Source organism: Rhinopithecus roxellana, chromosome 17 (genome assembly GCF_007565055.1).
Source record: "Rhinopithecus roxellana isolate Shanxi Qingling chromosome 17, ASM756505v1, whole genome shotgun sequence".
In the NCBI taxonomy this organism is placed as follows: Eukaryota; Metazoa; Chordata; class Mammalia; order Primates; family Cercopithecidae; genus Rhinopithecus; species Rhinopithecus roxellana.
In genome coordinates, this window is record NC_044565.1 from 105,638,505 (window position 1) to 105,663,733 (window position 25,229).

Genomic DNA, 25,229 nt, shown 5'->3' on the forward strand with positions numbered 1-25,229 from the left:
TACATTTTTTTTACTAGTCACTTTTTTTTGGATCATGCACAACTTGGACATGTGTTGCATTCCACTAAAAAATGTCCTTGGCTGGGCATGGTGGCTCATGCCTGTAATCCCACTACTTTGGGAGGCCCAGGCAAGGTGATCACTTGAGGCCAGGGGTTCGAGACCAGCCTGGCCAACATGGCGAAACCCTGTCTCTACTAAAAATACAAAAATTAGCTGGGTATGGTGGTGGGCGCCTGTAATCCCAACTACTTAGGAGGCTAAGGCTAGAGAATCACTTGAGCCTGGGAGGCAGAGGTTACAGTGAGCTGAGATCACGCCATTGCACTCCAGGCTGGGAGAAAGAGGGAAACTGTCTCTAAATAAATAAATAAAAATAAAAATAAAAACATTAAATAAAATAAAAATTTCCTAACCCTAGGTGTGCGTTTTTTCAGGCTTAGGGTCAGTGATAATAACAGAATGGCTACATTAAGATTTTTCCATTTTAGACAATACAGTCAGGTATTCACAGATCCAAGGCAAAAATAAAAACAAACGAGAACGTTTCCCAAGGACCAACAGAACCTAACCAGATGTGAAACCAAAGGCAGGAGTTAACATACAGAATGAACACTGACAACTGCATCTCCCCTAGATTCTAATCAATCTCCAAATGGACTGCCAGCACTTTCAATTTAGTTATCGCATCACTCTCAGTTATAAAGTGTTTTCTACTTACAACTCCAAGAGAAACCAATTGGCTTAACTTTAGTTTAAGTCACTAAAATTGAGTGACTTTCCATTTTAAGCTTGTCAATGATGATTTCACAGCTATGTAAATGTTCGAAAGCAATTCCAGTGAGTTTTTCAGAACAATTTTCCCTTACAAATTGGGGCTGTGTATGTATATTTGTAAACACACAGTGTTTTCTTCAACCAAGCAATTTATCGTCATGATTCAAACCCCGCTAGCCTTACAATCGCCCATTTAGTGTTTGACTCCCTTGTATACATAGTATGCTTTAAAAATGTCAATCAGTGATTTAATTGTCAAAGATAAACCTTCCTAACAATATTTCTTTTTTTTTTTTTTTTGAGACGGAGTCTCGCTCTGTCACCCAGGCTGGAGTGCAGTGGCCGGATCTCAGCTCACTGCAAGCTCCGCCTCCCGGGTTTACGCCATTCTCCTGCCTCAGCCTCCCGAGTAGCTGGGACTACAGGCGCCTGCCACCTCGCCTGGCTAGTTTTTGTATTTTTTTTAGTAGAGACGGGGTTTCACCATGTTCGCCAGGATGGTCTCGATCTCCTGACCTCGTGATCCGCCCGTCTCGGCCTCCCAAAGTGCTGGGATTACAGGCTTGAGCCACCGCGCCCGGCCCAAACCTTCCTAACAATATTTCTAAGAAATGCTGTAAATATCTCAAAGAGCATTGTTGGATTAGAGGAAAAGACAGGCTTTGGAACCATGCAGCACCTGAGCTCAATCACAAGTAACAGCACTCTATGGGTCTTGGTTTCCTGTCTGTGCAATCATGATATTAATAAACACTTTGTTACATTCTTGTGAAGATTAGGAGTAACAGATAAAAAGAATTTAGCTGCAGGGCACTGTGGCTCACACCTGTAATCCCAGCACTTTGGGAGGCCGAGGCGGGTGGATCACGAGGTCAGATTGAGACCATCCTGGCTAATACAGTGAAACTTTAGTAGAGACTAACACGTCTCTACTAAAAATACAAAAAAAAAAAAAAAAAAAAAAAAAAAGCCGGGTGTGGTGGCGGGCGCCTGTAGTCCCAGCTACTTTGGAGGCTGAGGCAGAAGAATGGCGTGAACCTGGGAGGCGGAGCTTGCAGTGAGCCGAGATTGCGTCACTGCACTCCAACTTGGGTGACAGAGTGAGACTCCATCTCAAAAAAAAAAAAAAGATTTTAGCACAGGGTCATCAGACAATGAATAAATGATACCTCTTACGTTTATTATTTCAAGGACTTTAGCATGTGTGATATCTGTTTAGCTGCCAAAAATAAGGATTTAAAGTGAATTTCTTTGTGGTTTTCTGAAAACTAGATCAGCACTACACCTCAGATGGTTTCCTACGTGCTTAACAATAATTTTTTTTTGGTTGAAGAAAATAATTTCCTCCAAATCCTACACTGACCTGTCATGTGTCTTTCTCAAAGAGAATGGACCACATTCGGTCCAAATGGACAAATATCCAAGTCTAAGTGCTTTTAAACCTCATAATGATCTATTACTAACGTGTTTTGGGCAAGATCTGAGCCAGCCTTCTACATTTGCAAAGTATCACCAACTGCTCTCTCCAGCAGCCTAGTTCTAAAATTCAATGATTTCACTCTATAGCATCTCTAGTTGCACATTCATAATTCAATTATCTTTAAAGACCTGTTTTTCCATTATTCTGAAAGATTCTGCAGCACTATAAGAAGAAATTGGAATGTTTTCACATTTCAGGTGTTAATTTGTATCTAACAGCCAGAAGGAAAAATTGCTACAAAAAAAATCCCCTCTAAATCACTAAATTTAGTTTTAGAATTAAATGAATTAGTTGGTTTAAAGTATTTGTCTTATATATAAACAAAAATATTTATATAAGCGTGTTCACAATAGTCTCACCCCATTAAAAATCAGCATTCCACACTTTAGAGTTTAATTTTGGGAAAACTGACTTCATGTTTTTCTTTGCCTCCTTAAAAATGTGAGAAGGACTACTTACTAGCAGAGACAATAAAGATGAGTCAATTAAAGATGTATAAATCATAAACATGTTAACCTTAGAAAGGTACTACACAAGGTCTGCAAGACAGGCCTTATTTTAGAAAATATATCTTTATTATATATCTGCATAGCATTTAAAATAAGAAAGGATGGCAAAAGGTGTAGCACAAACAACTTATAAATGCTCAATTGTGTTACATCAGCTTCAAATCCTTCCCCTGCATAAAAGATAATGAGGAGAGAAATTTTCTGATTCTTCTAATTTCACAAAGCAAAGTCAAATCTGCTAACTCCTTTTCAATGAAGCCCATAATGACCCCTCTATCATTTTGCAACAACTGCACTCCTTCTTAATCTCCCAACATTTTCCCTATCCTCACATGGTTCTTAACATTTTCTAATATAATGTTATAATGTTTATTATTTTTATGTTTTATTTTTTATAGAGATGGGGTCTCATTCAGGCTGGTCTCAAACTCCTGGCCTCAAGCAATCTTCCTGCCTCAGCCTCCCAAAGTACTGGAATTACTGGCATGGGCTACTATGACTGGCCTTATTTTTTTTTATTTTTATTTTTTTGAGATGGAGTCTTGCTCTGTTGCCCAGGCTGGAGTGCAGTGGCACAATCTTGGCTCACTGCAACCTCTGTCTCCCAGGTTCAACTGATTCTCCTGCCTCAGCCTCCCAAGTAGCTGGGATTACAGGTGTGCGCCACCACACCTGGCTAATTTTTGTATTTTTCATAGAGATGGGGTTTCGCCACATTGGCCAGGCTGGTTTCGAACTCCTGACCTCGGGTGATCTGCCTACCTTGGCCTCCCAAAGTGCTGGGATTACAAGTATGAGCCACCATGCCTGGCTGCATCAGGCCTTATTTTTTATTCTGTCCCATACACACTAAAATGTGGGCTTCACAGGGCAGGAATTTTTGTTTTGTTTTCTGATGTATTCTGAATACACACAATAGCATGAAGCAATAGGCAGATGCTCAATAACTGAATTGTATGAATATACATAACAGATACGAACAACAAGTATATTAGTGTGCCACTTAAGAGATTAATTCTCCAGATCAGATTGAGGACATTCCTGATTAAGCATTTAAACATCCCACCACTTCAGGTTACTCAGCTCACTTAAAGACCCTACCTGCCTGAGTGCGTTCCTATGGCCACCACTGTGCCACTTGGATGAAAATCTGCACAGTGTCCTGGTTCCTAGAAAAGAGACAGACAGCTGTTGGGGAGTATTTGAGAAAGTCTCCCTAGATCTATGGGGATAGTGGCAAAAACATCTGAAAATAACCTGTTTCATACAAACATAAAATTTCCATCAACTTTGTAGCTAATGAGAAATAACACGCGGATATGAGAGGAAAAAGAATTTCAGAGCATGAAGGGGATATGCTGGCAGAGTGGTGAGGGAAAGGGACAACCAGCTTGTGGCTAGGGAGTGGAACAATAATAAGGATAACAACAACAAACACTGGTACAGTTCTTTAGCATCCACAAAGAACCTGTATACACCTTTTGGGCTAGAGAAGGTGGATGTCTGGGTTGGGTAGAGAGAAAATACAGTAAGAGACCACTCAGAAAGAAGACAGTAGAGCCTGTTAGTGAGCAGCACTTACTGAATCCAACTGCAACGCCACCCGAGGCACAAATATTTCCACAATAATTAATGCTATATAGATATGTGAAATCTTTATGATTTTACCACTGAAGCTGATGGACAAATTGAGCTTTTACGCTGCTAACTTCTTTTTATTTATTTTTTATTTTTTGAGACGGAGTCTCGCTCTGTTGGCCAGGCTGGAGTGCAGTGGCATGATCTTGGCTCAGTGCAAGCTCCACCTCCCAGGTTCATGCCATTCTCCTGCCTCAGCCTCCCGAGCAGCTGGGACTACAGGCGCCCACCACCACGCCCGGCTAAATTTTTGTATTTTTAGTAGAGACGGGGTTTCACTGTGTTAGCCAGGATGGTCTCGATCTCCTGACCCCGTGGATCCACCCGCCTTGGCCTCCCAAAGTGCTAGGATTACAGGCGTGAGCCACCACGCCCGGCCTAACTTACTTCTTTAAAATCGGTTCATGTTCATACTTTAAGACTAAACACTACCCTCCTATCTCCACCCTCTTTTACTAAACCATATGTTTACATTTGGTTTGAATCAACACTTAGTCCTTTTTACTTTGCTGCTCTCAACTTCCAGTGTGAGGAGCTTCTATGGGGAGGTTAAAAATCACATCTTGCTTCACTCACATCTACCAGCCTGGTCCATTCCAGCCTGTGTTCCATTGAGTTCCACAGGCACACCTGCCTGTCCTGAGCACATGTCAAGAGCAAATCTTTGAAGGGATGTGTGGCAAGCCCCCAAAGCTCATCTGTATGACCCTGAAAATGAAAGACACTCATTGTTATAAGAACCAAAGAACATAATAAAAATATTCAGTTAATGGTTAATATCACACAGCTTACCTGTACTTCTATTTGGAAGCCATCATTAAATGTTCCCCGTAAAATAAAGTTTCGTGATGTGCCTACTAAAAATTGATCTGCCTTTCCTTCTGCTACAGCTCTGATTGTGCCATACTGATCAGGAACCTAGAAAAAAGAGTGTAAAGTCACCATATACATACTAACATGCATTAACTACTACTTGAGGCCTGCATTTATAGCTGTAAGCAATTATGGGGTAATTATGACAAAAGCCCAAATTTGAATATAGTAATCTTGTACTATTAATAATTTATTTGTCCAATTACATTTTATTATACTGAAGTTATAATAATTATCAACACTCTTTGCTTCAATTAATTTTAAATGTGTATTTTAAATGATTTTAGGAGTTAAGGGTTAAGAATAGGGAAAAAAGGCTGGGCGTGGTGGCTCACACCTATAATCCCAGCACATGTGGAGGCCAAGGCAGGTGGATCATCTGAGGTCAGGAGTTCGGGACCAGTCTGGCCAACATGGTGAAACCCCATTTTTACTAAAAATACAAAAATTAGCCAGGTGTGGTGGCGGGCGCCTATAATCCCAGCTACTCAGGAGGCTGAGGCAGGAGAATAGCTTGAACCCGGGAGGCAGAGATTACAGTTAGCCAACATTGGGCCGCTGTATTCCAGCCTGGGTGACAGAGCAAACTCTGTCTCAGGGGAAAAAAAAAGGAAAAATGAAGTAAGTTCTATTAGATCACATGAAGAATGTGATTGGGTTTTGTTACTTATTAGTTATATTACTTACATTACTTTGGGTAAGTTACTTAGCCTAAGAAACATTTTCTGTAATATGAGGATAATAATACATGCCCTACCTACTCTTGATTATTGTAAAGATCAAAATATAAAAATATTCTCACCACAAAAAAATGATAATTGCATGAGGCAACAGATATAATAACTACCCTGACTGGATTACTATACAGCATATCTGTATCAAAACATCAGACTGTATCCCATAAATATGTTCAATTACAATATGTCAATTAAAAAAATGTGATGTGGAATTTCTTTGTAAATTAAAAAACAATATATTGTAAAGTATTATAATAATAGGACTCCTTGGGAGAGCAATTTCGTTTAATGCAATACATGGAACAATCTCAGTGAACGCTGTGTTAATACATTTAATAATAATCTCAAAGAATGATTCTGAAATAATGAAATTATAAATCACACTTTATAAAGTGGGATCTAAAATTACTCCTATAAATACAAATAACTGAATTCGAAGAGTAATTCAAATTTACGTTAGAAATGGGAAAGGAAGGAGTGAACTAGATTGTATAGCTTTTAATAACAAAGGATATGAGTTATCCGTGAAGAAAACAGTGATGGAAGTTGCATTTTCAGTATGAACTGAAGGTTGTGATTAAGCAACTCTTTATTATCCATCTTCTTGGAAATAAAATCCAAGAGCAGTACTATCAGAATCCTCTTTTTAAGAGGATTTTCCAGAAGATTTTCTCTGGAAAGAATGTTACATGTAGAAAAAAAAACATTAAGCATAAATCCAAAATATAAATCACCAAAAAAGAGAAGAAAAATTAAACTTTGTGACATATGCTCTGGTTTTAACAGGCAAATTATTCTGCCTAATCTTTAAAAATACTCTTTCAAATTATTTTGTTTAATGGTCTTTAGTTTTTTTTTTGAAAAAAGTTATCTTAAAGGTAACAGCAAACTCCTTGAGGGAAGGAAACGAAATTATAAGAATTTAATAAGTTTGCCAGAAAAGTGTAGTTATCTTAATGTGGGACAAAATACCTGAGTTTAGAGTATTTAATATTTTTATATTCCGTTTCCATCCTTACCTCTATTTCTCTTTCAGGATTCAGATCGTGATCCCACAGAATTATTTTTCTGTCTTTCCCTCCTCCAGTTAATAACATCCCATTTCTCATCTGACAAAGTGTGAACACACTGCCATCATGAGCTTTGATTTGTTTGCTGATTTGATATACACCTAATACGAGGGAAAAATAAAAACACTAGTGATAATACTTTTCATCAGATTTTAGTGTCTATTTGGAAGAAAACTTCAGTAGAACTAGAGTTAATAATCAGAATGTTCATATGACTCAATCAAAAACTTACTTTCAGCAAGTCTTCTGTGCAAAGCAGGCAGTAAATAAAGCTCAAGGCATAATATAATCTTCTCTATTTATGTCAATATTTATTTACTCTGAAAATATTTCAAAATATTTTCCTCCAAAAAAACAAAGCTAAAGTAGTGATAATTCCACAGACAAAAGGGGATACAGTATAGGTTTCCGAACTTTACTATCTCTCATAATCATCTTGTATGGTAGATAGAGTAGGTATTACTCTTCTGATTTTAGAGCTCAAGACATAAGAGGTACGGGGCAGCTTAGGGGATACCACATAGTTAGCTAATAACAAAGCTGTGACTAGACTCAAGTCTCCCACCATGATGTTCCTTTAACTTTGCAAAAACATCTTTGTTTCCTTCTGAGGTAACAGTCACAATGTTTAACATTTTACAACCATTGTTAACACAGAGGCCTTCTGTTGTGACAAGGAATACTCCCCTTTATTTGCTGAGATACAGGAGCACTATGGAAGTTATTGGGACAAAGGTAGGTAGTGGATACCTGTAGCAGTGGCTTTTGACCTACTAGCAGAGAATAATTTCAGTATTTTAAAAATTGATTCAGCTGTACCAATGTGATGGCTAAATGACAGCCCAGTTTTCTTGTATACCCATAGCATACTTTGTTAAGTACCCAGGGAGCGACCAATGGGGTACATAAAAGATACTTTAGGCAAAACACATGTGGTTTTTAAATTGTATTTTGCCCCCTTTTAAGGGTGAGGATAAGATGATAGTACTCATACCTTTTTCTTTGGTTTTCATAAATGCCTTACTCAGAGAAGCTCTTTAGCTAGATAGGCTAGCAGAGCAAGAGTAAAGCTTTTTGGAAGATGATGTCCGACAGAATTAGTTACCAGGTTCAAAATGGGAAGTTAGAGCCTTATGGAAATATGGCTAAATTAAGTCAATAAATAGCCCTTAGTCCTCTTGAAAAAATGCAGGTTTAACAACTATTCATTTTCTAAAACTGTTCCTCAACTGATGAATGGATTTTAAAAACATAGTATTGTCTTATACAATGGGATATCACTCAGCCATAAAAAGGAATGAGGTATTGATACATGCTACCACCACATGGATGAACCTTAAAAACATAATGTGAAGTGAAGGCTGGGTGCCGTGGCTCACACCTGTAATCTCAGCACTCTGGGAGGCTGAGGCGGGTGGATCACCTGAGGTCAGGGGTTTGAAACCAACCTGGCCAACACGGCAAAATCCCATCTCTACTAAAAATACAAAATTAGCCAGGCATGATGGCACATGCCTGTAATTCCAGCTACTTGGGAGATTGAGGCAGGAGAATCGCTTGAACCTGGGAGGCGGAGGTGCAGTGAGCCGAAATTGCACCATTGCACTCCAGCCTGGGCAACAAGAGTGAAACTCTGTCTCAAAAAACAAACAAACAAACAAACCAAAACAAAACAAAAACAACTAAGTGAAAGAAGCAAGTCATAAAAGACCATACATTGTATGACTCCATTTATATGAAATGTCCCGAACAAGTAAATCTATAGAGACCTAAAGGAGATTGGTGGTTACCTAGGGGCTGAGGGGAGGGAGAAATGGAAAGTGACTACTAATGGGTATAGGTTTTCTTTTTGGGGTGAGGAAAATGTCCTTAGGTTAGATAGTGGTAATGGCTATACAACCTTGTAAATATACTAAAAAACACTGAACTTTAAAGGCATACTTCAACAGAGTAGATTTCATGGTATGTGAATTATAACTCAAAGCTGTTACTGAGACTGTTCTTTTTTACTCATCTATTTGAGCTGCTATTATATTTAACAAATTAACTAAAATTTCTAAGGTGTTGGTATGGTAAAAAAAATTCTCTCAGTGTGAGTATGCTAGTGGTACAAATACTTAATGGATGGGTATATATGGCAGGGAGACAGGAAAAGGCTTGCTTGATTTGGAGGAGAGCTTGCCTAATTCAGCAGAGCTAGAAGTAGAACTCCAACAAATGTGCTGTTCAGGTCAACTGTCTCCACTTACACCAACATTTACCATCTGAAAATACCTTAAAAATTGAACAACACAATTGCGTTCAGTGGGATAGGCAGACAAGTATCTATCTCTGTTCTGATGTGACCACGAGAGCAAGGACACCTGAGAGATGTGAATTTTCTGAGAGTACTACTGGCTTTATTTGGACATTAAAAATAGAGAAAAGCAAATTTTAGGCTTATTTCCCTATGCATGGTCAAACTAACAACACTAGCCTGAAGGTATCATGTAAGAAAACACAAAAAGCAGAGGTGTGGGAGTTTCATAGTTCTCCATTAAAATGTACGAAAACAGTTTTTCTATTCTTAAGTCCACTTTCCATATTTTGAAACATGACAAAAACCTTGTTAAACACTTAAAATCCTCCCAGAATGATGGAAAACTAGAAAATAAAAAATATGAAGAAAAAAATGCTTCATCAGAAATAAAAAGACTCTATATAGTGATCAAGTCAGTGAGTCCTTCTCACTCCAGGAAAGTTATCTCCTGAGGTGGACCTAGTATCAATTTAGCTTAAAAAATTCAGTGATTCCAATTTAAATAAATTATCAGTTTCCTTTATATAATATTTACCTATAAAACAAATTTATAGCCAAAGATACCTTTCTTACGGGCCTGTATTTCTGATATTCCAGTTGCCAAATAATGTTTGAAATCCCTGCCAAGCAAAATAATTACCCTTGAATTAAAAAAACCTACTCTGCCTTCAGGCTTACTCATATGGTCAAGTCTATCCAAACTTAATCACAAATCTCACCCCTTCTTCTCATCTCTAACAGAAACAAAGCTTCCATAAAAGTTTACACTGCCTGCCAAATCAAGACGTTTGGAAGGCCTTCTGTGTCTGTTTAAAGAATCAAATATTAGGGAGACTTTGAAATTTATGTTGTATTCTTAGCAACTGGGCCAATTTGATTTGTAGAACACATAAAATGGCAGTGTTTCTTAGCTCCTTTGCAAGACTTAAGAATGCTGAACATTTTAATGGTTCTGTAGATACTCTCAACTTCCACTTACCCACTTAAAAGATTACAAATTATGTTGCATAAGAACAATTTCAGTCTATTTCATATGTGTAGGAAACAAATAACAAAGACCTCATACCTACTTAAGAAATAGAAAATAATAATTACTTGAAGATTCCCATTAATTTATGAGGAATAAATGGTTTGGAAACAAGAAAAAAAATATAAGAGCACTTTTAAGACATAAAATACAGTTTCGGTTTGTCTCCTATTTACAAAAGTAAAAGGATTAGTTGCGAAATTACACTTCTGCCATTCAAAAATGTCCTTTAATCGGACATGATGTCACAGTACACTCAAATTTTGGTTGGTAAGACTGCCACAGGTGCAAAAATGTCATAGTTGGGAATATGTAAATTGGACCTACTGAAATCTGGGAGCAAGAATTAAAAAATGGAAACTCTGGGCACTTATTCTGTTCTGGACTTCCATTTATTTCACTGCGCTCACCAAATCCTTCCCAGCCAACTGAAAACCTCAAATTCTCAGCAACTTTACCCATAATAGGGTTAGTCATGTGGCAAAGTACAAGACAGGCCATTTCATGTGCCCAGCAATTTACAAGATTGGATTTCCTGTTTCCTGTTTGTGCATATGTAGAGAGGCTAAGCCACAAATTTTTCAAAGACCAAAATAAAAACCTCTGAACCTCTTCTTCCTGTCCCCAACCTGAACACAAACATTAACACTAACAAAAGGGTGTATTTATACCCAAATTCTGCTCAGTGTTGGAGATTCATGAACAATTTAAAAGTCACTGTTTTAATATACTATGCTGTTCCTGGCATTTCTGATACTAAGTAAATGTGCCCAGGAAAGAAAAATGAGAAAAAAAGAAAAGAAATAAACAGGAAAAGCAGTTAACATACTGTTGTCGTAACTCTCTTTTCTAAGAACCCTCAACCCACTGCCATTCTTCTGGTATGTAAATTTTGAATCTAAACTGAACGAAAGAGGCTAAGAATATATGGCCAATGATTGAGATGAGGGTCAACGGTAATACAATTTAAGGCTTATTGTTTTAAACTTCTTAATATGTCTAATTCAATTCAACAGCCGAGCTTAGAAATTCAGGTGAATGGATTTGAAAAACATTTAATTCAAACATTAATTTAGTAACAGATGGTCCCTGACTTATGTTGGTTCAATTTATTATTTTTTGACATTATGACAGTTTTATCAGGATATAATGCCATTCAGAGGTCAAGGAGCATTTATGTCCTAAAAAAATACAGTACAAAACTCCGTGCAGTCATAAGAAAATAGTAACATGAAATTTAAATTCCACATTTTGGTGAAAATAGTGCTTTCATCAAGACTATTCAACTTTTGCTCCTACATTGACACCCAAAGTTAAGATGAAAGTTATTCCTTTAATGTTTGACAAATAGTTTTCAAACAGCTAGTTTATGAGTTTATTCCTTTTTTCTCCCCTCTCCCATTTTATCACATGGCCATGCATTCTGCCCTAACAGATAACCCAGAACCAGCTCAGGGGAGAGTGAGCCTCTATACTTTTTAAACTAACATATATCATGTCTTTCTAATTATTAATTTCCTAAAGGGAATGGTTCAGTGTAGTCAAATGTGGATTATATAAGCTCAATAAATAACTGGATAAATAATTTCATTAAAAAAAGATTATGAAGAAGGTGAAAACAAACGGTATGTTGGTGACTTGCTCATATTGTTACACTGCAGCTCTTTCTCTCCTGGTCTAATAGATGGGACTGAAAGAGCACTATGTGAGACTTTTAAGAAATGAGTTTAATATAAGAATACTGTACCTTTAGGTCCTTTCCCAGGTGTGGGCTCTACAGTAGTTTTGCTCCATATAAGCATGACTCCACCTGAGTCTCCAGTAAGGACATCTCCATTCCCCAAGAATGCTAAACACTGCACAAATTTTGGCTTTTCATATTTCTACAAGGAAACAATGAAAATTTTCAATTTTCTTTTTGCCATGACAACTTGATGCTTACTCAACAATTTAAAAAATTAAAGATTTATACACCTAATAACATTAAAACAATCTGATCCTTACCCCAAAAATTCCCTGTTTTCTTGTTAGTGAATTGCCACTCCAGGTCCAGAAGAAAATATGAGATTTACCACATGTAATTATGGTATTTGCATCTGTTGGGTGAAACTCCACAGCCAAAACAACTTCATTTGTTGTCTATGAAAAGGGAAATAAAACTTTAGATGAATGTATATCCTTATCTTCTTCAAGTATCAATTCAGTTACTGCTACTGACAACGATAGGGCAAGATTTTGAGAAAATGCCTCTTCTTCCAAGATAATTTTCCTGAAAAATTTTGATAATGTATTTTTGGGATGATTTAAATTTGATGTCCTTGTATTATTATATCACCTTTTGTGCTATTTATAAAAACTCTGCATTAGAAAGACATTTATATATATACCTTTAACTTTTTGCACATGCCAGAAAAGTACATTTAAAACTATCAAATCTAAGAGCAATGTACATTCTTCCTTAAAGACACTGCTATTTGTATTAAAAGAAAAAAAAAAGAAAAGAAACTGTCTTATCTTTCTTTGTACTATTATTACGGAGCATTTATTCATACAATTTTTTTTTTTTTTTTGAGATGGAGTCTTGCTCTGTCACCCAGGCTAGAGTGCAATGGAGTGATCTCGGCTCACGACAACCTCTGCCTCCAGGGTTCAAGTGATTCTCCTGCCTTAGCCTCCCCAGTAGCTGGGACCACAGGCACCCGCCACCATGCCCAGCTAATTTTTGTATTTTCAGTAGAGACATGGTTTCACCATGTTGGCTAGGCTGGGCTCAAACTCCTGACCTCAAGTCATCCGCCCACCTCAGCCTCCCAAAGTGCTGGGATTACAGGCATGAGCCATTGTGCCCAGCCTCAACAAAATATTTAGAGACTAGGACTAATTTAGAGAGATGTCCTTCAGGCTGAACTCTTAAAAAGTAGATTTAGAATGGTCACTACTGATTCCTACAGAAATGAAAACAAAAACATTCCCAGAGGGCTTTTATGCTCTTTTCCCTCAAAAAATCTAGCAATGACAGGCATTAGGTTTAAAAGATTTATGGTGGACTAGGAAGAACACAAGCATGAGACTCAAGAAGAAATTACTAGTTTTTTCATTAAAATGATTTCAGTTGAGGATATTATTCTAAAACATTGTATTTCTATTATTTCAGTAAATCATAATTCTTACTAAGTTGATATTTTATAGTAAAATCATCTACTCAAACTTAACAGTGAGGTGATACCTACCTACATGCCTGTAAAGCTACTTATTAGCTAGTATTTATTTACAGAGTGATCATTAATGTCCACTTTTTAACTCAGCAAAGAATTTTATGTGTACAGAAGCATTTCCTCTTGGCAAAACAACATGGGCCAGGCGTGGTGGCTCACACCTGTAATCCCAGCATTTTGGGAGGCTGAGACAGGTGGGTCACGAGGTCAGGAGTTCAAGATCAGCCTGGCCAAGATGGTGAAACCCCATCTCTACTAAAAATACAAAAAAGTAGCCGGGCATGGTGGTGGGCACCTGTAATCCCAGCTACTTGGGAGGCTGAGACACGGAATTGCTTGAACCCAGGAGGTGGAGGCTGCAGTGAGCCAAGATTGCGCCACTGCACTCCAGCCTGGGTGACAGAGTGAAACTCCATCTCAAAACAAAACAAAACCATGATAAAGATGATAGTCTTATGAACTGAGTTAAAAATAATAAATTTTATGTTATACCAATAAAATGACACTTGAAAGGGTTGTTTTCAATTCTTTTTTTCCCCCCACAGTTCCAATATTTCCATGAGTTTTACATTTCTGTTACTTAACATTTGGGCTTAGGGGCCTTTGCATAAGCACATAAATAAAATTCAACTAATAAAATCTAATCTAGGCCAGGTGTTGTGGCTTATGCCTGTAATCCCAATGCTTTGGGTGGCCAAGGTTGGAGGATTGCTGAGCCCAGGAGTTAGAGATCAGCCTGTGCAACATAGTGAGACCTGTCTCTACAAAAAGTAAATTAGCCGGCGTGGTGGTGTGCCCTGTAGTCTTAGCTACTTGGGAGGCTGAGGCTGGAGGATCATTTGAGCCCTGGAGTTTGAGGTTGCAGTGAGCTGTGATTAAGCCACTGCACTCCAGCCTGGGTGAAGCGTGAGACCCTGACCAAAAAAGGGGAAAAAAAGATGAAGATAAAGTACAGCATATCTTGCTTGTTATATAATTTTCCAGTGATTGAGTAGTATGGAACTATATATATATTTAGCAAGTCTAAGTAAAGTTTAAAGATTAACTGAACAGTCTTTAGTTTTCACTCAGACAAATCAAAACTCCTTAGGCCAAAAAATCTTAGGCCAAATTAAGATAATCAAAGGGTTGTAAAACTAACAACAAATATTCCCAGTATACCCATCATGCTAGTGATAAGACAGTCAAGATATAAACTGAAGAAATCTATGAGTTTAAATCACTTTGCATATGCGTATTGCCTTACAGGATATTATAACTTTTTACTGACATATAATACTATATATAACATTATATATATAATATATATTATATAACACTATATATATTATATAATATATAACTATATATATTATATATATGCACACAGATTTTAAGTACATAGCTCAATAAAGTTTTACAAATTGAACACATTGCTAGTCATCATTCAGAACAAGAAACAAAACATTACTAACATTCCATAAATATCCTAGATCCCCTTTCCAGTTACTAACCCCTTCCCCTATTTAACCATTATCCTCCTGACTCTTAGCAGTAAAGATTAGTTTTCTCTGTTTCATTCAAATGGAATTATGCACAATGCATTCCTTCATGTCTGGGTTATTTTCTTAACATTTCATTTGTAAGATCCATTTGTGTTGGTGCACATAGTTGTACCTTGTTCAATCTATTTGCTCTATTGTCTTCTTTTGTATGAAAATATCACATTACTGACTTATCCATTCTCCTGCGGATGGGCAGGGTAGTTTCCATATTTTTGGTTACCATAAACCGCACTGCTATTTGCCTTCTAGCAAACACATGTATGTATTTCTGCTGAGATGAACAATTTGGGCCAGAAGGCATGCATATGTTCGACTTTAGGTTATGTCAAATAGTTTTCCGAAATTCATTAAACTGTTCCTAAATTCACTAAGGAACAATTCACAAAGTTCCTAAATTCACTAAAATTTATCTTTCTGCTCTAAAAGTGTCCTTTCCTCCATGTCCCACAAAACTCCCATACTCCAGAATACAGTTGCCAATGCCTAAGAACTGTGTAATATGGTTATATCAACTTATATACCCAGCAGACTGTGTAAGAGTTCCAGTTACTTAGAATCCTCACCAACCTTAGTATTTTTGTCTTTTTCAGTTTAAGATATTTTGGTAGGTGCACAGTGGTACTGCACTTGAGTTTTAATTCGAATTTCTTTGATAATTAATGAGGTTGAGTACCTTTACATATGCTTATTAATCACCTGGACACCCTGTTTTATGTAGTGCCAGAAGTCTTTTGCTGTTTAAAAAACTGTCTTTTTCTTACTGAACTATAGATGTTTATATATTCAGAACATGAGTGTTTTGTTGGAAGTATGCATCACAAATACTTTCTCACACTCTCAAAGGTGTATTGATAGGCCGGGCCTGGTGGCTCACACCTGTAATCCCAGCACTTTGGGAGGCTGAGACGGGAGGATCACTTGAGGTGAGGAGTTTGAGACCAGCCTGGCAACATGGTGAACTCTGACTCTATTTAAAAAAATACAAAAATTAGCTAGGCATGGTGGCGCACGCCTGTAATCCCAGCTACTCAGGAAGCTGAGGCGGGAGAATCACTTGAACCCAGGAGGCGGAGGCTGCAGCAGTGAGGCAAGATCACACCACTGTACTCCAGCCTGGGTGAAAGAATGAGACTGTCTCAGAAAAAAAGGCGTCTTGATAAAGAGAAGTTTTTAATATGATTTATCTTTTTCTCCCATTGTAGTTAGTACTTATATGCCTTGTTTAAATCTACTTATAAAGGTGTTCTGCATTTTCTTCTAAAAGCTTTACTGTTTTTTACCTTTTATGCTAAGATGCATAATCCACCTAAAACACATTTTTCTGAATGCTGTGAGGTAGGGGTCAAGGCTAATTTTTTTTCATATGAGTATCCAATTAATCCACCACCATTCACTGAAAACATTATTCTTTGCCCACTGCATTGCCACCTTTGGCATTAGTCAAGCAACTGATTTGTGTAACCTGTTGCTATATTCTCTTCCATTGATCTACGTTTGAACCACAATATCTTATAATAAGTCTTCATATTTCATATTTTATGTACTTTAACCTTATTCTTTTTTTGTTTTTTCTGAGACAAGAGTCTGGCTCTGTCACCCAGGCTGGAGTGGAGCCGATCTCGGCTCACTACAAGCTCTGCCTCCCGGATTCACATCATTCTCCTGCCTCAGCCTCCCGAGTAGCTGGGACTACAGGCGCCTGCCACCACACCTGGCTAATTTTTTGTATTTTTAGTAGAGACAGGGTTTCACCGTGTTAGCCAGGATGGTCTCGATCTCCTGACCTCGTGATCCACCCGCCTCAGCCTCCCGAAGTGCTGGGATTACAGGCGTGAGCCACCGTGCCTGGCCAACCTTATTCTTTTTCTTCACAACTGTCTTGACTATTCCCTATTCCTTCCCCTTCATATTTCCACCTATATTCAGTTTGTCAACTCCTATGAAAGCTGAGTTTTGACTATGCTGAATGTATAGCTCAATATGCAAAACTGACATCTTAATTGTCTCCTATTCATGATTATGTAATATCCCTCCTCTTTAATTTCTGTCAGTAAGGTTTTTAAGTTGCCTTACTTTTATTTTTATTTTGAAAATTAAAAAAAAAAAATTTTGAGACAGGGTCTCGCTCTGTTGCCCAGGCTGGAGTGCAGTGGCACAATCTCAGCTCACTGCAGCCTCAATCTCCTGGTCTCAGCTAATCCTTCCACCTCAGCCTCCCAAATAGCTGGAACTACAAGTGTGCACCACCATGCCCTGATTTTTTTTTTTTTTTTGGTAGAGACAAGGTCTCATTATGTTTGCCCAGGCTGGTCTCGAACTCCTGGGCTCAAGCGATCCTCCGGCCTTGGCCTCCCAAAGTGCTCAGATTATAGGCGTGAGCCACAGCACCCAGGTCCTTACTGAATTTTAATGTTAATTTTTTATTTTTTTTCACGAGAGGTCCCGCAAGCTCAGGTCATCCAGGCTGCCCTCGCCTTACTGAATTTTAAACTTACATAAATTAAAAAGTTATATATCAACTCCTCAAATCCTTGTGACTTAAGCAAGGATGGAGCTCATCTACAGCAGAACAGGTCTATTTACAGTAGAATAAGGTCAAAACAGGGAGAAGAGAAGACAGTTAACCCGTAATCCAGCATCTGAATCAAGTCATTACTGAGTCAAAATCTCCCACTAGAGGCTTTTTCTTCCTCCCTAAACAGGAGTCAATACAACCTCTGTTTTGATTACATTAACTTTATTTTTATTATTTTTTTGAGACAAAGTTTTGCTCTGTCATGCAGACTGAAGTGCAATGGCGCAATCTTGGCTCACTGCAACCTCCACCTCCAGGATTCAAACAATTCTCTTGCCTCAGCCTCCAGGGTAGCTGGGGTTACAAGCACCCACCACCACACCTGGCTAATTTTTTTTTGTATTTTTAGTACAGATGGGGTTTCACCATGTTGGCCAGGCTGGTCTTGAACTCCTGACCTCTAATGATCTACCCACTTTGGTCTCTCAAAGTGCTGAGACTACAGGTGTGAGCAACCACCCCTGGCCAGATTAAGTTAACTTCAATTGTTTTGCAGTCGCTTGTACTAGGAAGTGTTATAATGCAGATATTTGTGACACGGTGTTTAGAGAACTTCCTGACTACCTCGATGTGAGAAGCGAGGTAAAAAGGGCCATGAATGGTGTCCAAGTTTCTAGCTTAGGTAGCTAGGTGAAATGCGGTCAGTCACTAGGGGATGAAACTGGTGGTTGGGGGCTAGGAAAGATGATTATGTACAGATTTGAACATGCTGATTTTCATTTGCGGTAGAGGACATTCAAATAAAGATGTCTAGGATGTAACTAGAAATATGAGTTAAACCTGTTAGAGATCTGGGCTGGAGATAACTGATACGGGACTCAGCAGATAGAAAATGAGGCCATGGGAACAGCATATAGTATCAGTGGAGCATCTGGAATAAAACTCTGAAGAACACCAACATTTAAGGTCCTGGAAAGGAGACCAGAAATGGCCAGTAGGAGGAAAACCACAAGACTTCATCTAGTAAACCTTACTATGAAGAATCAAAATTGATATATTTCATTTTCATGCAACTTCCCTTTGTTTCAATGTTAAATTAGTCTGAATAACTGGAAGCCAATCTATATCTTCATTCATGTTTTTTAGTTTGAGGTTTTCTGACAACTTACATTCCTTTTAAGTACAATCAAATCTACTTCTTTCAAAATGTTAAGTTAAACATCATATAATCTTTTTGCTCAACAAGCTAAAAGCTTGAAGCTTACTCAAAACAAAACTGTTAAGAGAGAGGAGTTGGAGAGAAATGTGATGTTATTTAAGAGTATGGCAAATATTACAAAGACTTTTTAAAGCCATTTTGTCACTTTGAATCCTTAAAAAAGCCTGTCAGAGGGAGAAGTCCATTTCTGGCTCACATAAACACAGCTTCAATGCATTTTACATTCTTCTCTTGCAACTTACAGCTTGATCCACACAGAGATCAACCCTTGTACTGCAAAGAGTTACAATGCAATTATAGCAATTATAAATGCTATAGAATTTTCTAAAATAATCCTACAAACACAATTAAGACCAAAAAACTTATCATAAGCCCTCCAGTTACATCAGCCGTATTCCTACTGAATTTTTCCTCTAGATTTCTAAAACTTTAAAGATGGAATGAAATTACATATTTTATTAAAGAAGAAAACCAAGAAGAGTGTTCAGTCTTAATTTTGAGATCAGACATCCATCTACTCTGGCATTTCAGGACTGTAGTAATGTCTGAAATACTGAAATTGCTTCAAGTTGCTTGACTATTTTATCTTGTATAACTACAGTGTTAATATCTTAAGGATTATGACAAATCACTAAATTTGTTGAATTTGCCCAGGTCTGCTTTTTCAACTTAAGAATAGATTGTTCCAATACCGATATAGTTCCAAATACCTGCAAAACAAATAATGTACTCTAAAAGATAACACTCAGTTTTTTAAAAATTTACCTTTATTTCTGCTCCTTTTGCTTTTTTCTGCCAGTCCCATACAGTAAGCATATGCTCATTGGAGTCATCAATAACACATAAATGAACACCTGAATCCTAAAGAAAAGTCAATTAAAGTTATTTTAAAATTCACTGATAGGGCTGACATTCTAAGAAAGAAATACCATATTATTAAAACTATTAATAGGAAGATAACCCAAAATCCTTTAAACTCATCACTCTTTGAAACATAATGCACTATTTACCACAATTATATTTTCCTCAAAAATATAAAGATTCTTTTAAAAAATGTTCTATTTAAATCCCCTCATCCCTCCAGGTTAATTTCCACTTGCCATCTAGTCATTCCTGTTATTCAGAGATAGTGACTAATTTTGAGGCTATCCTAGTCCCTTCTGCATCTTATGCTTCCTTCTTGCTGCCTGTATTAAGGTATTTTTCCTTGTGGTAGGTAAGAAGAAATGTACATAATTTCATAACTTTGTTCCTCACTAAATTTTGACAATTTGACAGAATAAGCTAAAATTCATGGCTATTTTAAAGTTTGCTGATTTCAGTCTTCTGTGAGATACCTGACTTACATTAACACGAACAAACAACCTAAGTAAAATTATAATGAAATTCCTTTTTTATAATGAAATTTCCTATTTTTCTGAAACCATTCTCGTTCACGTATTTTAAGTCTCCTAGTTTAAGAAAAATAACTATAGATGATATTAAATGATTTTTTAAATAGCAGCATTTGTGAAATATGCTTTACAATGTTATGGAACACAGAAACATTGTAGGGAAGAGTGAGAGGCACTGAGGAAGGGCAGAGCTTACTCTCTTCTCCTCTTTATCTTTCTCTTAGCTTAAATTGGAATATTATCTGAATTAGAAAAGATAGAGTTATGAGGCAATACAAGATGGTCTTAACACTGTAACAATGGTTATCAACAACTGGACGACAATTCCTGCTATAGAGATTTATGGGAGAAAATAAAGTAGCAAAAGTATTTCCTTTATGACCTCTTATCTCCTTTTCTAAATGTCTTTCTCCCAATTCCTGACTTGTTAGACACTTGACATTCAGTGCCTTCAAGCTAGCAAAGTTCCTAAATTCACTAAAATTTATCTTTCTGCTCTGAAAGTGTCCTTTCCTCCATGTCCCACAGAACTCCCATAATCCAGAATACAGTTTGCCAACGCCTAAGAACTGAAGAGATAAAAATAAGTGTTTTTATTTATCTTTGAAATTAAAAAAGTATGTATCCTAAAATATAGAAGATTACCTGTATACTTTATAATCACAATTACATACAATTCAAGAAAAAACCAGAAAGTTTAAATGAGTAAGATCTTGTCTTATTTTACCCTTGGAATAAAGCCTCAACACTTAGAAAAGATCAGTAGGGAAAATTTTAAACCCATGTTGTCATCAATTCAAAACCAAGATAATTCATGACTTTAGGAAATACAAAGGTTTGATTGTTTCTGCTGCTCAAATATGACGTCAAGAAAAGCCAATATTTGCACAGAATTGGCCAAGTTTCCCGTCAATTTTTAAAATAAAATAGATCTTTTCTATGATTCAAGGTAAGGCAAAAATACATCCTATTGCTTGCCTAAAATTGTACTTTGCTTTGTATATATTCCTCTAACCACTTCCTGCTACTACATGGAAACTCTACTTCAAGGCAGCATAATTACAAGAATAATTAAAGTAAAATATCTTGCATCCTAACTAAACCAAAGTACTTTAGCACTCAAGTTGAAATGCTAGCCATTTAGCAATAGGTAATATGTTAGCAATAGCTAGCATCTCATTTTTCAATTCAGGATTATCGTTTTATGGACACGTAAACACAAAACTGAGCTTAACTTCTTTCCTGCTTTTTTGTTCAGCTTGCTTACTTCTCTAAAAATTGTCACTTACTGCTTTTGAAAAATCCAGGCATCCTACTCCACGCTCAAAAGTGCCAAGTCCAATAATCTGCAGTGTGGACAGAGTAACAGAATCCCACACTCTGACGTGGGGTTGTAGAGGCTGCAAAAACACAAGATAGCAGGGCTAACTGGACAGGTGGATGCAAATAAATACCAATAGCACACAGAACTAATGCCATTTAAAAAAGTAATAGGGATGGATAAGCTTCTACTAAAATATTACTAGATTTAGACATGCCCCCAAATAAATCTTAAGTAGGTATTTTCTTATACTGTGAAAATAACAATAGCAGCAAATAACTTGTGTATTTACTATGTTACACATACTATTCTAAGTATGGCACATATTAATTCATTTAATCCTATGAGCTACAGGTACACTATTATAATTATCATTTCACAGCTGAGGAAATTGGAATACAGAGATTTAAATAACTTGCCCAAAGTGATATCGCTATTAAAAGATTGAGTCAGCCGGGTGCGGTGGCCCACCACACCTTTAATCCCAGCACTCTGGGAGGCTGAGGCAGGTGGATCACGAGGTCAGGAAATCAAGACCAACCTGGCTAACAGTGAAACCCCGTCTCTATTAAAAATACAAAAAATTAGCCAGGCATGGTAGCACACATCTGTAGCCCCAGCTACTCAGGAGGCTGAGGCAGGTGAATCGCTTGAACCTGGGAGACGGAGGTTACAGTGAGTCAAGATCGTGCCACTGCACTCCAGCCTGGGAGACAGAGTGTGACTCCATCTCAAAAAAAGAAAGAAAAAAAAAGGTGGAGTCAGGATTCTAATCCAGGCAAATTTGCTCTGGATACTTTGCTTTTAGCATTACTAATCTTCATTCCTGAGAAAATAACACTTTTTATCAATGTCCAATAAACTACTAAACAGCCCTTAAACAGCATTTGCAACTGGAAGGGGTCTTAGAAGTTATCTAGTGGAAACCTTCCACTCCTCTGAAGTCTGAGAATGTCATGAGTATAGTCATATACAGGTTACTCAGTCACCATTAATATTCACTGTTGATCCTTAGAAATAAGGTATTTGTTATACAAACCAACTGAATAATATCAAATAGTAACTGAAACTCTAAGTCGTATCAGTTCTAGTCACATATAAAATCAAGAGTTAGGCGGGCATGGTGGCACACACCTGTAGTCCAGCTACTCACTCAAGAGGCCAAGGCTGGAGGATCACTTGAGCCCAGGAGCTTGAGCCCAGCCTGGGCAACAAAGTGAGATTCCACCCCTACAAATAAATAAATAAATAAATAAATAAATAAGTAAGTAAGTAAGTAAGTAAGTAAGTAAGTAAGTAAGTAAATAAGAATCAACAGGTCCATCAACTAAGGGAAACTGCAGTACCTTCTGGCAGACACTGGTAAACTATTTTACATAAAGAAAAATGTAATGGGCATATCAGTTTTCCCATTTTTACAGTAAATAGTTTAAGGGAGAACACTTATTTTTTAGAAACAAAATTTATTAGTATGACTCTCTCTCTTAAAGTGTTCTTATATACTAATGTTTTTTCCATGCTTATACTAGAAATTCCTCAGTACTTAAATTTCAAAAGAATAAAACAAATGAGTTGTGGTTAAAATTACAATAGATTCCACTCTAACAGCAATGTCTCTAGGTACAGAATGCATAACGCTATGCCACTCACCCTTCCATCTTTATCCACGCCAGCTATCTGTCCAGTTGCAATCCTAATTTTGTCAGGATGTATAGCAAGGCTAAAAAGCAGTATTAAGAATGATTTTAAACACAGGAAACGTGAAACAGCAGAATATCTTTGTATCGACATTTTTCAAATAAGCAGTTTTTAATCATTAAAAAAACATACATTTATCTGTTTTCTTTAGCAAATCAAATAATATCAAATATCTGAAGATTTCTGAATTTTCAGCTATACTTTTTATTTGTGAAGCTGCACAGATGAATGAAAGACTAAGTTCAAAGAAAATATTTATTTACAACTGTGGCACGCTAATTTGTTCAAGTTCCTTTCTAGTCCATGCACATAGGCATACAAATCACATGACTTTATTATAGTGAAGATGCAATATTGTGCTGTGTAATTTTAATTTATTAAAGTTACAAGCATTTTTCCCTTTTGCTACATAATCCTCATACATGCTGACTTGACAGCTCTTCCAACTTTTAGGCCATTTCTTACTTTTCAACAAAACAGCAATGAGCATCTTCACACATAGTGCCTTCAACCTTTTAATTAGTTCTTAGTGCTAAATTCTTGTAAGTGAAACTGAGGCAAGGAATTTTTAAATAGAAATGGGAAGTAGTGTAGCATATGTGCCTAAATTACTCACAGTACGTATACAAGTGACTAGCAAAATTTTGAAAGACATCCTTATGTCCGTATCTAGACTCTTTCAACAATGGTTGAACACTGTGAACATTCTCTTGTTCTTAAATATTTGTACTTAAGAATACATCAGAGGGATATTTACATATTAATACATAAAGTGCCTCCTCATTCTTTACAGCTTAAATGGTGGCCTATAGGTAGGTACACCACAACCTCACCAGTAAGTCCCCAACTGAAAAATACTTAGGCTGTTTCTAATCTTTATCACAAACAATACTGCAGTAAATAGTTTTGTACATATATTATTCTGCGAGTGTAAAAGGCAATATTTTAATCAACTCCAAAAGTTCAGTATCTATATAATATTCTAATAGTCATCTATTAATTTTTTTCTAGATAAAGATACAGGTGTCAGAATAGTATAGACATAAAAGCTTTTAAATGTTAGAAAATATCCAGTCAGTCCTTGGATCTAAGGGGGGAAAAGGGTAATAAATTTAAAAAGCTGGAAAATATTAATAAGCAGTAAATAATTGTATTTAACTAAAAAGTAACAAAATAATTTAAAAGTACGCCTAAGGCCGGGCGCGGTGGCTCAAGCCTGTAATCCCAGCACTTTGGGAGGCCGAGACGGGCGGATCACGAGGTCAGGAGATCGAGACCATCCTGGCTAACACATGTGAAACCCCGTCTCTACTAAAAATACAAAAACTAGCCGGGCGAAGTGGTGGGCGCCTGTAGTCCCAGCTACTCGGGAGGCTGAGGCAGGAGAATGGCGTAAACCCGGGAGGCGGAGCTTGCAGTGAGCTGAGATCCGGACACTGCACTCCAGCCTGGGCGACAGAGCGAGACTCCGTCTCAAAAAAAAAAAAAAAAAAAAAAAAAAAAAAGTACGCCTAAGCATTTAAAAGGAATTCTCACATTTGTAGTTTGACGTCCTATGGCATACTTATGATCCTTATTCAGCTATGATTTCTTTCTTCCCAAAAGAATAAAGCTTCAAGTCTAAAACTGATCTACATAGGACAAATCCTCAATAAATATTAAGTAACCAATAATCACTTTCAGAAACCTGAAAATGTCCAGTCTGTCCCATATATATTTCATACTACAGACCAGAGAAGAGAAGGACTGTAAGACATCTGAGAAAGCAGAAGAGGTTCCAATCATGATTTATGGAGGATGTGTTTTGTTGCTGCTGATACCACACCACCATTTTGGAGGCCTAAAGTCTTTTTTTCTTTTTAAAATATATTCAACAGATGACCCATAATATTTTTACATTCTGAGCTTTCCAC

At 37.1% G+C, this 25,229-nt stretch overlaps 1 protein-coding gene across 4 annotated transcripts in view; it reads right to left on the bottom strand.

Moving 5' to 3' along the window:
* The window catches only part of EML4 (EMAP like 4), a 163,853-nt gene that overhangs the window by 26,923 nt on the left and 111,701 nt on the right, over positions 1 to 25,229 (bottom strand). For all 4 annotated transcript variants that reach the window (XM_010382598.2, XM_030921003.1, XM_030921004.1 and 1 more), the window contains 9 exons: positions 23,269 to 23,338; positions 21,587 to 21,697; positions 19,669 to 19,764; positions 12,415 to 12,549; positions 12,158 to 12,293; positions 7,034 to 7,185; positions 5,197 to 5,322; positions 4,981 to 5,112; positions 3,868 to 3,935 (listed from right to left, as the gene is read on the bottom strand). In XM_010382598.2, the coding sequence (XP_010380900.1) occupies positions 3,868 to 3,935; positions 4,981 to 5,112; positions 5,197 to 5,322; positions 7,034 to 7,185; positions 12,158 to 12,293; positions 12,415 to 12,549; positions 19,669 to 19,764; positions 21,587 to 21,697; positions 23,269 to 23,338 (1,026 nt within the window). The remainder of the gene's footprint in view (positions 1 to 3,867; positions 3,936 to 4,980; positions 5,113 to 5,196; positions 5,323 to 7,033; positions 7,186 to 12,157; positions 12,294 to 12,414; positions 12,550 to 19,668; positions 19,765 to 21,586; positions 21,698 to 23,268; positions 23,339 to 25,229) is intronic.